Source organism: Dendrobates tinctorius, unplaced genomic scaffold, assembly GCF_039654945.1.
Source record: "Dendrobates tinctorius isolate UK_male_01 unplaced genomic scaffold, ASM3965494v1 ptg000090l, whole genome shotgun sequence".
Taxonomy (NCBI): Eukaryota; Metazoa; Chordata; class Amphibia; order Anura; family Dendrobatidae; genus Dendrobates; species Dendrobates tinctorius.
In genome coordinates this window covers 791,772-803,883 of record NW_027361758.1, presented here as the reverse complement: position 1 = coordinate 803,883, position 12,112 = coordinate 791,772, and the positions used below count along the sequence as shown (strand labels likewise).

Sequence of the window (12,112 nt, the reverse complement as noted above, 5' to 3'; positions counted from 1 at the left end):
GAGACTCTTCACTTATCCCAGAAGGCACTGGGAATATGCAAATGATCTCCTCAAGACTCTTCCCCTGGTTTCTCCGATTTCCTCTTTTCAGCGGCAACGGCCAAAACCCAGTGATCGTTGAGCTCGCGGAGACTCTTCACTTATCCCAGAAGGCACTGGGAATATGCAAATGATCTCCTCAAGACTCTTCCCCTGGTTTCTCCGATTTCCTCTTTTCAGCGGCAACGGCCAAAACCCAGTGATCGTTGAGCTCGCGGAGACTCTTCACTTATCCCAGAAGGCACTGGGAATATGCAAATGATCTCCTCAAGACTCTTCCCCTGGTTTCCAGTACTCTGTACTGTTCTTCTCAGTGCACAGTGGCAGTGCACTCTATTGCCGTCTCTCATGAGAAGTTACCAATTGGCAACAGAGTGCACTGTCATTACACATTTCCTAGCCCCTAAGACAGACAACACTAACACTGATGATGCTTCATTTCAGGGTGAGGTAAGATGCTGCAGCAGTGACTCATTTAAGCGTCTCAGCATGCAACAGAGAAAGTAATACAAAAAAATGAATAGATAAAGCAGTTAGGTTAGTGAGGGAAGGAGGGAAGGATAGTTAATTTTTAATTAAAGTATAGAAGAAATTTTTAATTAAAGTATAGAAGAAAAAGAAAGTTTCAGACCACCACATTAAGCCTCTTGACAAAACACTACAATACAAAAAATTTTTTTACCAATGATTCTTAAACTAATTTCTGCAGAGAGAGGTCTCCGAGAGGTTCACCGATTTCCATTTTTGCAGTTGCAGAAATTTCTATTCCTGCCACATAATTATGGGACTGGGCATGCCACAGATGGGGAATGTAAAGATGCATTAATGTAACAGTAATTATGCAATAGGTATAAATAGAAGGTAGACATGGAGGTATGTGATGCCACATAAGATTCAGAGTATGGGTTTGAGGCACAAAAAAAGAAGCAAAGGACACCTGTCTGTTCAACAAAAACATTAAATGGAAACTGTCACCAGGTTTTTGCTACCTCATCTGAAAGCAACATAATTTAGGAAAAGAGACCCTGATTCTAATAATGTATCACTCAGTTTACTGGGTGCAGCGTTTGTGACTTAGCCTTCTTAAGGGGGTTTTACACATAGCGATATCGCTAGCAATATCGCTAAAACGTCACTGATTTTGTGACGCAGCAGCGATATCGCTATGTGTGATACTTACCTCCGACCGGCTGCCCCGCTGTTCATTGCTGATCGCGCGAGATCGGGCGGCTCCATTTCTCGTCGTCTGCTTCCAGCTGGGCTTCCTGCTGTGTGAGGCGAGCGACGCGGGAGGACGGCTTCATCGCTGTGTGTGAAAGGTGAGTATTGTGCGCTGCGTCGCTGCTGCATCGCTGTGAGATCTTCCTGTGTGGCAGCTCACTAGCAATCATTTAGCGATGCACCAGCGATCCTGACCGGGTCATATCGCTGGTCGGATCGCTGGTGCATCGCTAAATGTAAAAGGGCCTTTAGTTGTAGAATGCAGATCTGAGAAAGCTGACCCCACTCACACCAGGCTCGGTATGTACATTGTCTATTGACAGTGAGCTGCTTATCACAGTAGGGGCAGAGGCGGACGCCTTGACACCACACAGCTAGTCAGGGCAATGATAATGTCCTAGTGATAAAACCTTTATTATAAGTAAACAATAGAACACAGCCTAATAAATGACATATCGTTGAATTCAGTGTTTTAACCCCTACCTCATGCTGTCCTCAGATTGCATAGCAAAAACCTGTTGACAAATTCCCTTTAAAGGGTTTTCCAGGACATTGTTTTATCAACAAAGACAGATGCAGCGGCAGAGAGTCTGCAATTAACTATTTTTGAAAAATGTTTTTGAAAACAATGTTTTTATTGTTTTAGCTAGCTTTCTCCCCCATGGAATGTATATTCTCACCCCTATTGAATGTATTTAGACTTACTGGAGATGGCACTGTGTATTCGGCAGGGTCCCAGATCCTTGAATCTGCATCCAAAACTCCTTTAACCTTTGTGTGCACTGAACTGATAACGGTTTCCTTTTTCTGATAACGTTTTTCAGTAATTAGAATCACACTGAAAGTAATGGAGAACCTTGTTGAGAAGTTTCATAGAAATACAAAGGGGGCATTTATGAAAACTAATGCAAAGTGATATAAAGGTAACAGTTACACTGTAAAGTATATATACTTACATGATGATGAAGCTTCTGACACAGATGCAAAACAAATATCAGACATTAACAGGGATGTCTTATTAGCTTGTAGTTTGTATCGTATGTGCTTTAAAGAAAATCATCTCATTGGGGCAGATGTCTTAATGAAGTTAAAGGGAATATGTTACCTGAAAAAACACTATTAACCTGCAGATATGGGGTTAATGTGCAGGTTAATAGCATTCTGAATCTGCCCTTATATCCCCTCTGCCAAGAGGAAATTAACTTTACTTCCCCTGGCAGCATTCAGCGTTCAGTCTTGGGGGTGGGGCATTCAGCGTTGACTGAACCTGCACCAGCGCCAACATTGTGATTGAAACCCAAATGCTGCCAGGGGGAATAAAGTTAATTTCCTCCTGGCAGCGGGACTCTAAGTGCGGGCGCTGGGCAGGTTCAGAATGATACTAATATGCAGGTTAACAGCATTTTTTCACATGCCACCTTCTCTTTAAAGAGGTTGTCCCATTTCATCATTGTCACGCTTGCGCCTTGGCGGCTTGATGCGAGCCGGGGGGGTTTGGCCCCACTGTGCGACAGACCAGACTACTCTGGAAGGGGTGTAACTAAGACAGCTGCCTTGGTCTTCTCTGGAGCCTACAATGATGTGGTCAGGGTTGTGCGGCAGGCAGCTGCCAGGTGCCACTCCAGGGTGGTGTCTGGCTGTGACTGCTAATCCCACTCGGGGACAGGACACTTGGTCAGGTGCGAGTGACAAGCAGGTAAGTAGACATGGCAGGCATGGCTTGAGACACAGGACAAGGCGGGCACGGCTTGAGACACTGGACAGGATGGAACAGGAGAGACACAGGGCAGGCAGGAGTGGTATATGAAGAAACAGATAGAGACCTCTTCACACAAAGAAATGCAGGTATGGATACAGGCAGGAAGGAGTGGAATATGAAGGGACAGGTTTGGACCTGTTCACACAGGAGGTGCAGGTATGGATACAGGCAGGAGTGCAGAGCAAAGCTGAACCACAAGGTGTTAGGCGTCGAGTTTCTCCCACTGCACAGGGTTTGTCTCGAGCCATGTCCTCTGCGGTCTCCCATTCCTCTGCAGCAGCGGAGGTTCCTGCTCGGCGGAGACGTCGACGCGGTCAGGATCGCTGGTGAATCGCTGGGTGGACGCTAGTGAGCTGCCACTCAGGCAGATCTCACCAGCGACATCGCTGGGGACGGGGATCGCTACTTACCTGTCAGACGATCCTGCGTCCTCCAGCCCGGCTCCACGCGTCTCTCGTTGTCACAGCAGGAAGCGCCGCAAGAAGTGGACGACGAGAAATGATCCAGGAGCTTCTCGCGGATCAGCGATAACCAGCGGGGGAGCCGGTCGGAGGTAAGTATCACATGCAGCGATATCGCTAGTAATATCGCTGCAACGTCACAAAATCGGTGACTTTACAGCGATATTGCTAGCGATATCGCAGTGTGTAACGGGGGCTTAAGTCCTGCTTTTCTCCTAATGAGCTTGCCCGTGGGACGACTCATTGGAGGTCGGAGGTCACATGCTCAGCTCCTATTGCAGTTCGAATTGGGCCATCAGGAGGGTCCCGGAAGACTGCGTCTATGAAAGGATCGCACGACCGTGCGCTAATATAGAAAAAGATTTGACCATGTGGAGTGAGTGTTGTATGCATGTATGAATGTCTCTGGTGAACGACTCATTATGAAACTCCTACCCTTGGTACACATGTGTTGTGTAGCCTAGCCTGCTAGCGCCCAGGCTGAGGTCCAGGTAAAGGCCAAGTCAGAGACTGCCATCAGCATTCACCGGTGGCTTTGTCTGTACGCCACGGTGCACACAGTCTGCACTCCTCGGTGGTCTGCGTTCATTAGAGGCGTCTGCAGGTGCAACGCCGCACGCTCAGTAGGTCTAGAGGGACTCAGACCTCGTATCCTTGGGGCTGAGTTCTGTGTCCATTTACTGTGCGCCCTCTTGCCAAGTGCTATGTGTTTTAACAGGCTCCGGCATTTATGTTCCGCGGTAATGCGGGTCTGTGACGTAACAGAGTCCGCTACTGTTCACACAGGGTGATGTTAACTCGCGTGTGACCTATTCTCTACCGCTATACACATCCGCCATTGCTAAGCAGCAGTTTACCACCTCTGCACGGTGGACCCCAGGCTGCGAACGCACATTACTATTATTTTATTATTTGGTGTGTTCCGCCAGCCCTAACACAAGGCACAAGGTTTGCGGAGAGAAGCTGCAGCAAGAGGTTCTGCAGCAGCAGAGCAAAGCTGAACCACAAGGTCTGCGGAGAGAAGCTGCAGCAAGAGGTTCTGCAGCAGCAGCAGGAGCAGAGCAGGCAGAGCTGCAAGGGTGCAGAGCAGACAGAGCTGCAAGGGTGCAGAGCAGGCAAAGCTGCAAGGGTGCAGAGCAGGCAAAGCTGCAAGGGTGCAGAGCAGGCAAAGCTGCAAGGGTGCAGAGCAGGCAGAGCTGCAAGGGTGTAGAGCATGGACAGGGAGGACACAGGGAAAGACACAGCAGAGAAAGAAGCCAAAGACAAGGAGGCAGGGGTAGGACAGAGTTCAGACAAGGTAGAGGGACAAAGACTCAAGGACCAGGATATTCTGCCTCCTGGAGGGTGGACGGAGGTACTAGGCAAGACAAGGTCAGGAGCTATAGCACAGAGACCAGGATATACAGCCTCCTGGCAGACAAACAGGCACAAGACAAGGCTAGGAGTGTAGCCTCCAAAGAAGGAGAACTACAGGAGAGGACCTGGCAAGCTCAGTAGCAAGGTACTAACTGAGTTTAGACATTGCATGTAATGTCAAGTGTGACTGGATACACCGCCTCCAGCAGGGCAAATTTCTATAACACCCGTGAACCTGGATACACCGCCTCCAGCAGGACAAATTTAAACAAAGTTAAGGGAAACACCAGGGAAACCGTTACAATGGAGGGCCCTGCAATAGGGAATGGGAATGTGGAGACCTCCTGCACTCCCTTGAGTCAGTGTCCCTACACTCCTGACGATCCCTAGGCAGGTTCAGCACCTGGCGACAAGCTGGATACCTCAAATCCCTAGCTCGCCCTGCACCTATCCCTTTCTAGCGAATTGGATGGTGCAGAAACTAATCCCACCACTGCACTAATACACACACAAGGAAAGTAACAAACAGGGTAAAAACCCACTTAGCTTAGCTCTGTTACTATTGCTCCCAGCAACAGAGTATGACACCAAAGTTCAGCTTCACCCCTGAAGCTCGACACCTGAATTCAGCTTCCGCCTGAAGCAATTACACCAGAGCTCCCCTGAGCTGCAAGGAACTCCTCTCTGTCGTTCCTTCCTTCACCAGACTTTGTTGGAAATGAGCAATATCACCAACAGTGAGTGAGACCACCTGCTACTCCTTTCTAGCTAGAAGCCAGGGAATCACACCTGCTTCATTATCACGTGCAATAACACTAGTGGCCACCGGGGGCAACTAAACCAAAGTAACCAGAGTGCAATGACCCTAAAGGCCACCGGGGGCAAAACTAGAACTAAAACAACCACAGTGTAATTAATAACCCTAATGTCCACCAGGGGGCAAAACTAACTTTAAGCAAACAGCTTAAAGGGAAAAAAAAAGGTTACACTCAGGTACCTCGCCAACCATCACCTCTGCTGACATAGTACCTTCTGAGGGCGAGGAGGAAGGTCTTCCTCCACACGACCAGGGGGACACGGCTTCTCTGATATTACCGAAGTTTCGGCGTGAGTGCCAAGGACTAAATCATTAGTCTGCTCACTATAGGGACGTACCCTTTCACCTTGGGGAACACCAGGCAGCACCATGGGGACATCAACTCCTCCCACCTGCCTGGGTACGTCCACCTGTATAAGCAAGTCCTGCTCCCCAGCAGGGACTCCAAGGCGCATCTTCGCCAAAGCCGCAAATGGACCCTCTAGTTGAGGCAGAGGGTAGGCCTCAGACCCATAATTCCGCTGCAGGTGCTGCTTAAACACATCATTCAGCTCCTCACTCATCTCAGTGACGACCAGCAGCAACTGCTCACTGGTCTGAACTTGGCCCATGGCTCACCAGAGAAAAATGTTAAGGTTGGTGATAATGTAATGTCACGTGTGACTGGATACACTGCCTCCAGCAGAGCGAATTTCTATAACACCCGTGAACCTGGATATACCGCCTCCAGCAGGGCGAATTTAAACAGAGTTAAGGGAAACACTGGGGAAACCGTTACAATGGAGGGCCCTGCAATAGGGAACGGGGACGTGGAGAACTCCTGCACTCCCCTGAGTCAGTGTCCCTACACTCCTGACGATCCCTAGGCAGGTTCAGCACCTGGCGATGAGCTGGATACCTCAAATCCCTAGCTCGCCCTGCAGCTATCCCTTTCTAGTGAATTGTACGGTGCAGAAACTAATCCCACCACTGCACTAATACACACACAAGGAAAGTAACAAACAGGGAAAAACCCCACTTAGCTTAGCTCTGTTACTATTGCTCCCAGCAACAGAGTACGACACCAAAGTTCAGCTTCACCCCTGAAGCTCGACACCTAAATTCAGCTTCCGCCTGAAGCAATTACACCAGAGCTCCCCTGAGCTGCAAGGAACTCCTCTCTGTCGTTCCTTCCTTCACCAGACTTGGCTGGAAATGAGCAATATCACCAACAGTGAGTGAGACCACCTGCTACTCCTTTATATGAAGCAGCCAGGGAATCACACCTGCTTCATTATCACGTGCAATAACACTAGCGGCCACCGGGGGCAACTAAACCAAAGTAACCAGAGTGCAATGACCCTAACGGTCATGGACATATTAGCCCGGTGCACCCTGACTCCATAAGAAGCAGAGAGTTCAGGCGCCGCCCCCCTATACACACAGTCAGGAAACATGAACACAGCAGACAGAAGATAAAAGGGACAGAGCATGGAGCTGGCAGTATACAGAAATCACAGCATGGCCTGGAGTAGTGAGCAAATTGGTGAGTGGGGAATGGGAGGCCATGCAGCGATGCCAGCAGGGTTGTTACAATCATGTACATTAATAAGAAAAAAAATTAACTTTTTTGAATATACCAAATGACTACAATGAAGCAAAGAGTGAAAAATTTTAAGGAGTCTGAATACTTTCCGTACCCACTGTATATATATACAGGGGGGGTCTTTTATTTTTGAAGGTATGCCAGAACTGAGTACAAGATATAGTGTCCATCCACCAAAAGCAATGATAAAGAATACTTGTTTGCTGCCCTGACTTTTCTCTGTACTAAATCACTTGCATTTCCTACAAATTTCTGGAGCAGCTTTTCTTAGAAGTTTGTGTTGTTCTATTCTACTTTTATTTCCCCTGGAACTGTAAGGATACATTTACAACAACTGGGTGTTGCCATTCATCTATCAATAAGGGTTGTCTCTACACACTTTGTCAATGTCTCATTGCACTGTTAATGCAAAACTGTACAGAAACACAACCTACTCAAGGGGGGATTTGTAATGCCAAGTATTCAGTTTAATGGTTCACTACCAAGAGGAGCTACAACATTTTGAAGATAGTCAATAGGACTTCTTAGTGCAATAAACAAGCATGCTTTGACAATTTATTCATGTATGTGGGTGTCAGAGGTAGATAGCAAAAAAAAGATACGTTTTTGGCCAACTGTGATATTATGTGCACGGCCAGTATTAGGCATGTGCAAGAAGACTGTATAGCAGCACATGGAGCCCGAAGGGTCTCCAGACTTGTAATACCTCAACATGCTGTTATATAGTGCCTGTGTTATAATGCAAAAACCCTTGGAGACAACATTGCTAACCACTAAAGCACAGTGCCATCCCTTCACTGAAGTGCTGTCAAATAAACAAATAACATCTTTTAACCGTCTTTCTCTAATCTTCACAGCAAAATTGTAGTTATGTTGGATCAGAATACTGACTATATTATTCTGCATTTTTTTTACATTTTATTTTCTTCCTCATACCGGTTTACATTCAGAATAGGAAGCAGTGCTTACCACAAGAAACAAATGCGGCCAGATCACAGCTTCTCTCTTCTATTTTTGCAGCATTGATTCCACTGCTCTTTTCGACAAATGAAAGGGCTGTAGAAATGTGTATGTATGTGTGCATACATGGGACCCTTACTGATTCTGCTAGCCATCTGGTTTAAATGGAACCAGTCCTGCTTACCAAATGCTATTAGGCTGAGTGCAGACGGAGTTTTGAGCCCTGCGGATTTTTCCGTGCAGAATGGAAGAAAACCGCAGGTCAAATGACCTGCATTTTTCCTGCGGATTTCTTCCATTTTTCACGCGGTTTTCATGCGGTTTTTGTGCGGTTTTCCATTGCGGTTTTCCCCCTGCGGATTTGGTGACAGGGGAGATAGAAAACCGCACAAAAGAAGTAACATGCTGCGGATTTTGTACCGCAGGAAAACCGCGCGGAAAAATCCGCAGCGTCTGCACAGCGTTTTTTTTTTCCCATTCATTTTAAAGGTACTGTACATCACAATGCGGATATGCAACGTTTCTGCGCGGTAAAATCCACTGCGGAAACGCTGCAAATCTGCATCGTGTGCACACAGCCTAAATCTGCAGATATTTGGTAAACTGCAAGCTCATAATTGAAAAAAAATAAACTATATTCCTCCCGGCAGACACCAGGTTTCAGACATAGAGATGAGCCCAGAGCAGCTATAGCATTGTGAGCGGCAACTGGAAGAAGTCTCAGGCACTTTGATTGACAGTTCGCTCTGCAGCACATCTGTGCAGAGCGAAATGCCAATGAAAGTGAGTGATAACTCTAGCCACTCTAGTCTCACCTTTATAACTGAAAGTTGGCAACTCCCAGGAGGAATAAACTTTATTTTCTCATAGTAGCTTATTATGATTAGGTCACCGAGGAGGATAGCCGGGGGAATAAGCTAGGCAAGCAGATGACCAGAAAGGTTGGTAACTTAGCGGACTGCAGACCCCTAAAACTAACAACAGAACTAGAATTAGCCGAGGGTCTTAACTACGATGCCCTAGACGCCTCGACACAGCCAAGGAATTGACTAAGCCTAAAGCAAGAAAGGCGAAAGCTAAACTGCCCCGGAGTAGAACCCCAAAGAAATAGATAGCCCCCAAACATATATATCCGGTGAGACAAGATGAGGCACAAACACAGGCAGAAAATAGAGTAAGCAAATGAGGGGGCCCAAACTGTCTAGATAGAACAGGACAGGAAAGATACTGTCTGCAATCACGCAAAAAAACCCTAAGAAAAATCCAACACGTCTGATATGCAAAAATACTGAGGCCACACGACATCTCCCCCACTAGATCAGAATTCTGGTGTGAACTGGAAGCAAAACAAAATATACTGACATAACAGGGGATTAGCAATACTGAACAAACTGACATGAGTTGTGGCATATGGAACGGGGTCCAGCACAGGTCCCAGCAGGGAACAATGTTGAACCCACACAGCAAAGCCGAAAGATTCCAGCAAACAAATAACTTATCTGAACGATGCGGGACCAAACAGGGGGCAAGCGGACTTCAAAATGCACAGGAAGAAAACCAAATCACCAGCAACAACTGAGGGAAGCTTGCTCACTTAAATCTTCCCAGTCTGTAACACCTGACCTCCAATCATTCACTTCAGGTGATTGACTTCTGTCAACCCGACCAGCTCCATTACCCACAGCAACCACCAGAGGGAGCCCAAACTCAGAAGTCAGGTCTAAAGTGTTCTCAACAGTAGCTGGACTTTCAGTAAGGTGGCTGGACAGGATTGAGACGTCATTATCCTGCAGATTAATCCCATATCTACATGTATAGGCCGGGCTCACACTTGCGAGAAATTCGCACAAGTCTCGCATCTCAATACTACCCGGCACTGCCACCGGCACTCGGGACCGGAGCGCTCAGCTGCATGTATTTCTATGCAGCTGAATGCTTCGGTCCTGAGTAGCGGCGGCAATGCCGGGTATTGAGGTGCGAGTTTCTTACGTGTGACCCCGGCTATATAATGTTTGTGGACATGACATGTTCTCCTCAAAGAGTAAACAGAACAATAGTTTCTCTAGTCTAGTGTTTCCCAAATTCCAGTCCTCACGGACCCAAACAGATCTTGTTTTCAGGAAGACTTCCTTAATCCCTTAATGACCAAGACACTTTGTAGGTTAGTGACCAGGCCTTAATTTCGAAATCTGCCCACTGTCAATTTATGTGGTTATAACTCTGGAACGCTTCAATGGATTTCACTGATTCTGTGGATATTTTTTTCATGACATATTGTACTTTATGATAGTGGTAAAATGTCTTCAAAATTATTTGTGTTTATTTGTGAAAACAATGAAAATTTGACAAAAATTTTGAAAATTTCACAATTTTCAAACTTTTAATTTTTATGCCCCTAAATCAAAGCGTTATGTCAAACAAAATAGTTAATAAATAACATTTCCCACATGTCTCCTTTACATCAGCCCAATTTTTGAAACATAATTTTTTTTTGTTAGGAAGTTATAAGGGTTAAAATTTGACCAGCGATTTCTCATTTTTCCAACAAAATTTACAGAACCATTTTTTAGGGACCACCTCATATTTTAAGTCACTTTGGGGGCCTATATGACGGAAAATACACAAAACTGACACCATTCTAAAAACTTCACTCCTCAAGGTGTTCAAAACCACATTCAAGAAGTTTATTAACCCTTCAGGTGCTTCACAAGAATTGAAGCTATGTGGAAGGAAAAAATTAACATTTAACCTTTTTTCACAAAAATTTTACTTCGGACACAATTTTTTATATGTTGTCAAGGGTATCAGGAGAAAATGAACCACATTTGTTGTGCAATTTCTCCTGACTACGTTGATATCCCATATGTGGAGGAAGACCACTCTTTCTTTAGGTGCACGGCAGAATTTGGAAGGGAAGGAGTACCATTTGAGCTTTTGAACGTAAAATTGGCTGGAATCGAGAGCAGACATCATGTCATATTTGGAGAGCCCCTGATGTACAGTTGTGGCCAAAAGTATTGACACCCCTGCAACTTTGTCAGATAATACTCAGTTTCTTCCTGAAAATGATTGCAAGCACAAATTCTTTGGTATTATTATCTTCATTTAATTTGTCTTAAATGAAAAAACACAAAAAGAATTGTCCTAAAGCCAAATTGGATATAATTCCACACCAAACATAAAAAAGAGGGTGGACAAAAGTATTGGCACTGTTCGAAAAATCATGTGATGCTTCTCTAATTTGTGTAATTAACTTCACCTGTAACCTACCTGTGGCACCTAACAGGTGTTGGCAATAACTAAATCACACTTGCAGCCAGTTGACATGGATTAAAGTTGACTCAACCTCTGTCCTGTGTCCTTGTGTGTACCACAGTGAGCATGGAGAAAAGAAAGAAGACCAAAGAACTGTCTGAGGACTTGAGAAACCAAATTGTGAGGAAGCATGAGCAATCTCAAGGCTACAAGTCCATCTCCAAAGACCTGAATGTTCCTGTGTCTACCGTGCGCAGTGTCATCAAGAAGTTTAAAGCCCATGGCACTGTGACTAACCTTCCTAGATGTGGACGGAAAAGAAAAATTGACAAGAGATTTCAACGCAAGATTGTGCGGATGTTGGATAAAGAACCTCGACTAACATCCAAACAAGTTCAAGCTGCCCTGCAGTCCGAGGGTACAACAGTGTCAACCCGTACTATCCGTCGGCGTCTGAATGAAAAGGGACTGTATGGTAGGAGACCCAGGAAGACCCCACTTCTTACCCCGAGACATAAAAAAGCCAGGCTGGAGTTTGCCAAAACTTACCTGAAAAAGCCTAAAACATTTTGGAAGAATGTTCTCTGGTCAGGTGAGACAAAAGTAGAGCTTTTTGGGCAAAGGCATCAACATAGAGTTTACAGGAGAAAAAAAGAGGC

The 12,112-nt window shown here is 45.8% G+C and overlaps 1 protein-coding gene across 1 annotated transcript in view; it reads right to left on the bottom strand.

The window, feature by feature from the left end:
- Positions 1-12,112, bottom strand: part of P2RX7 (purinergic receptor P2X 7) — a 100,563-nt gene that overhangs the window by 71,608 nt on the left and 16,843 nt on the right. The window contains exon 2 of the mRNA XM_073585961.1: positions 1,966-2,098. Within this exon, the coding sequence (XP_073442062.1) occupies positions 1,966-2,098 (133 nt within the window). The remainder of the gene's footprint in view (positions 1-1,965; positions 2,099-12,112) is intronic.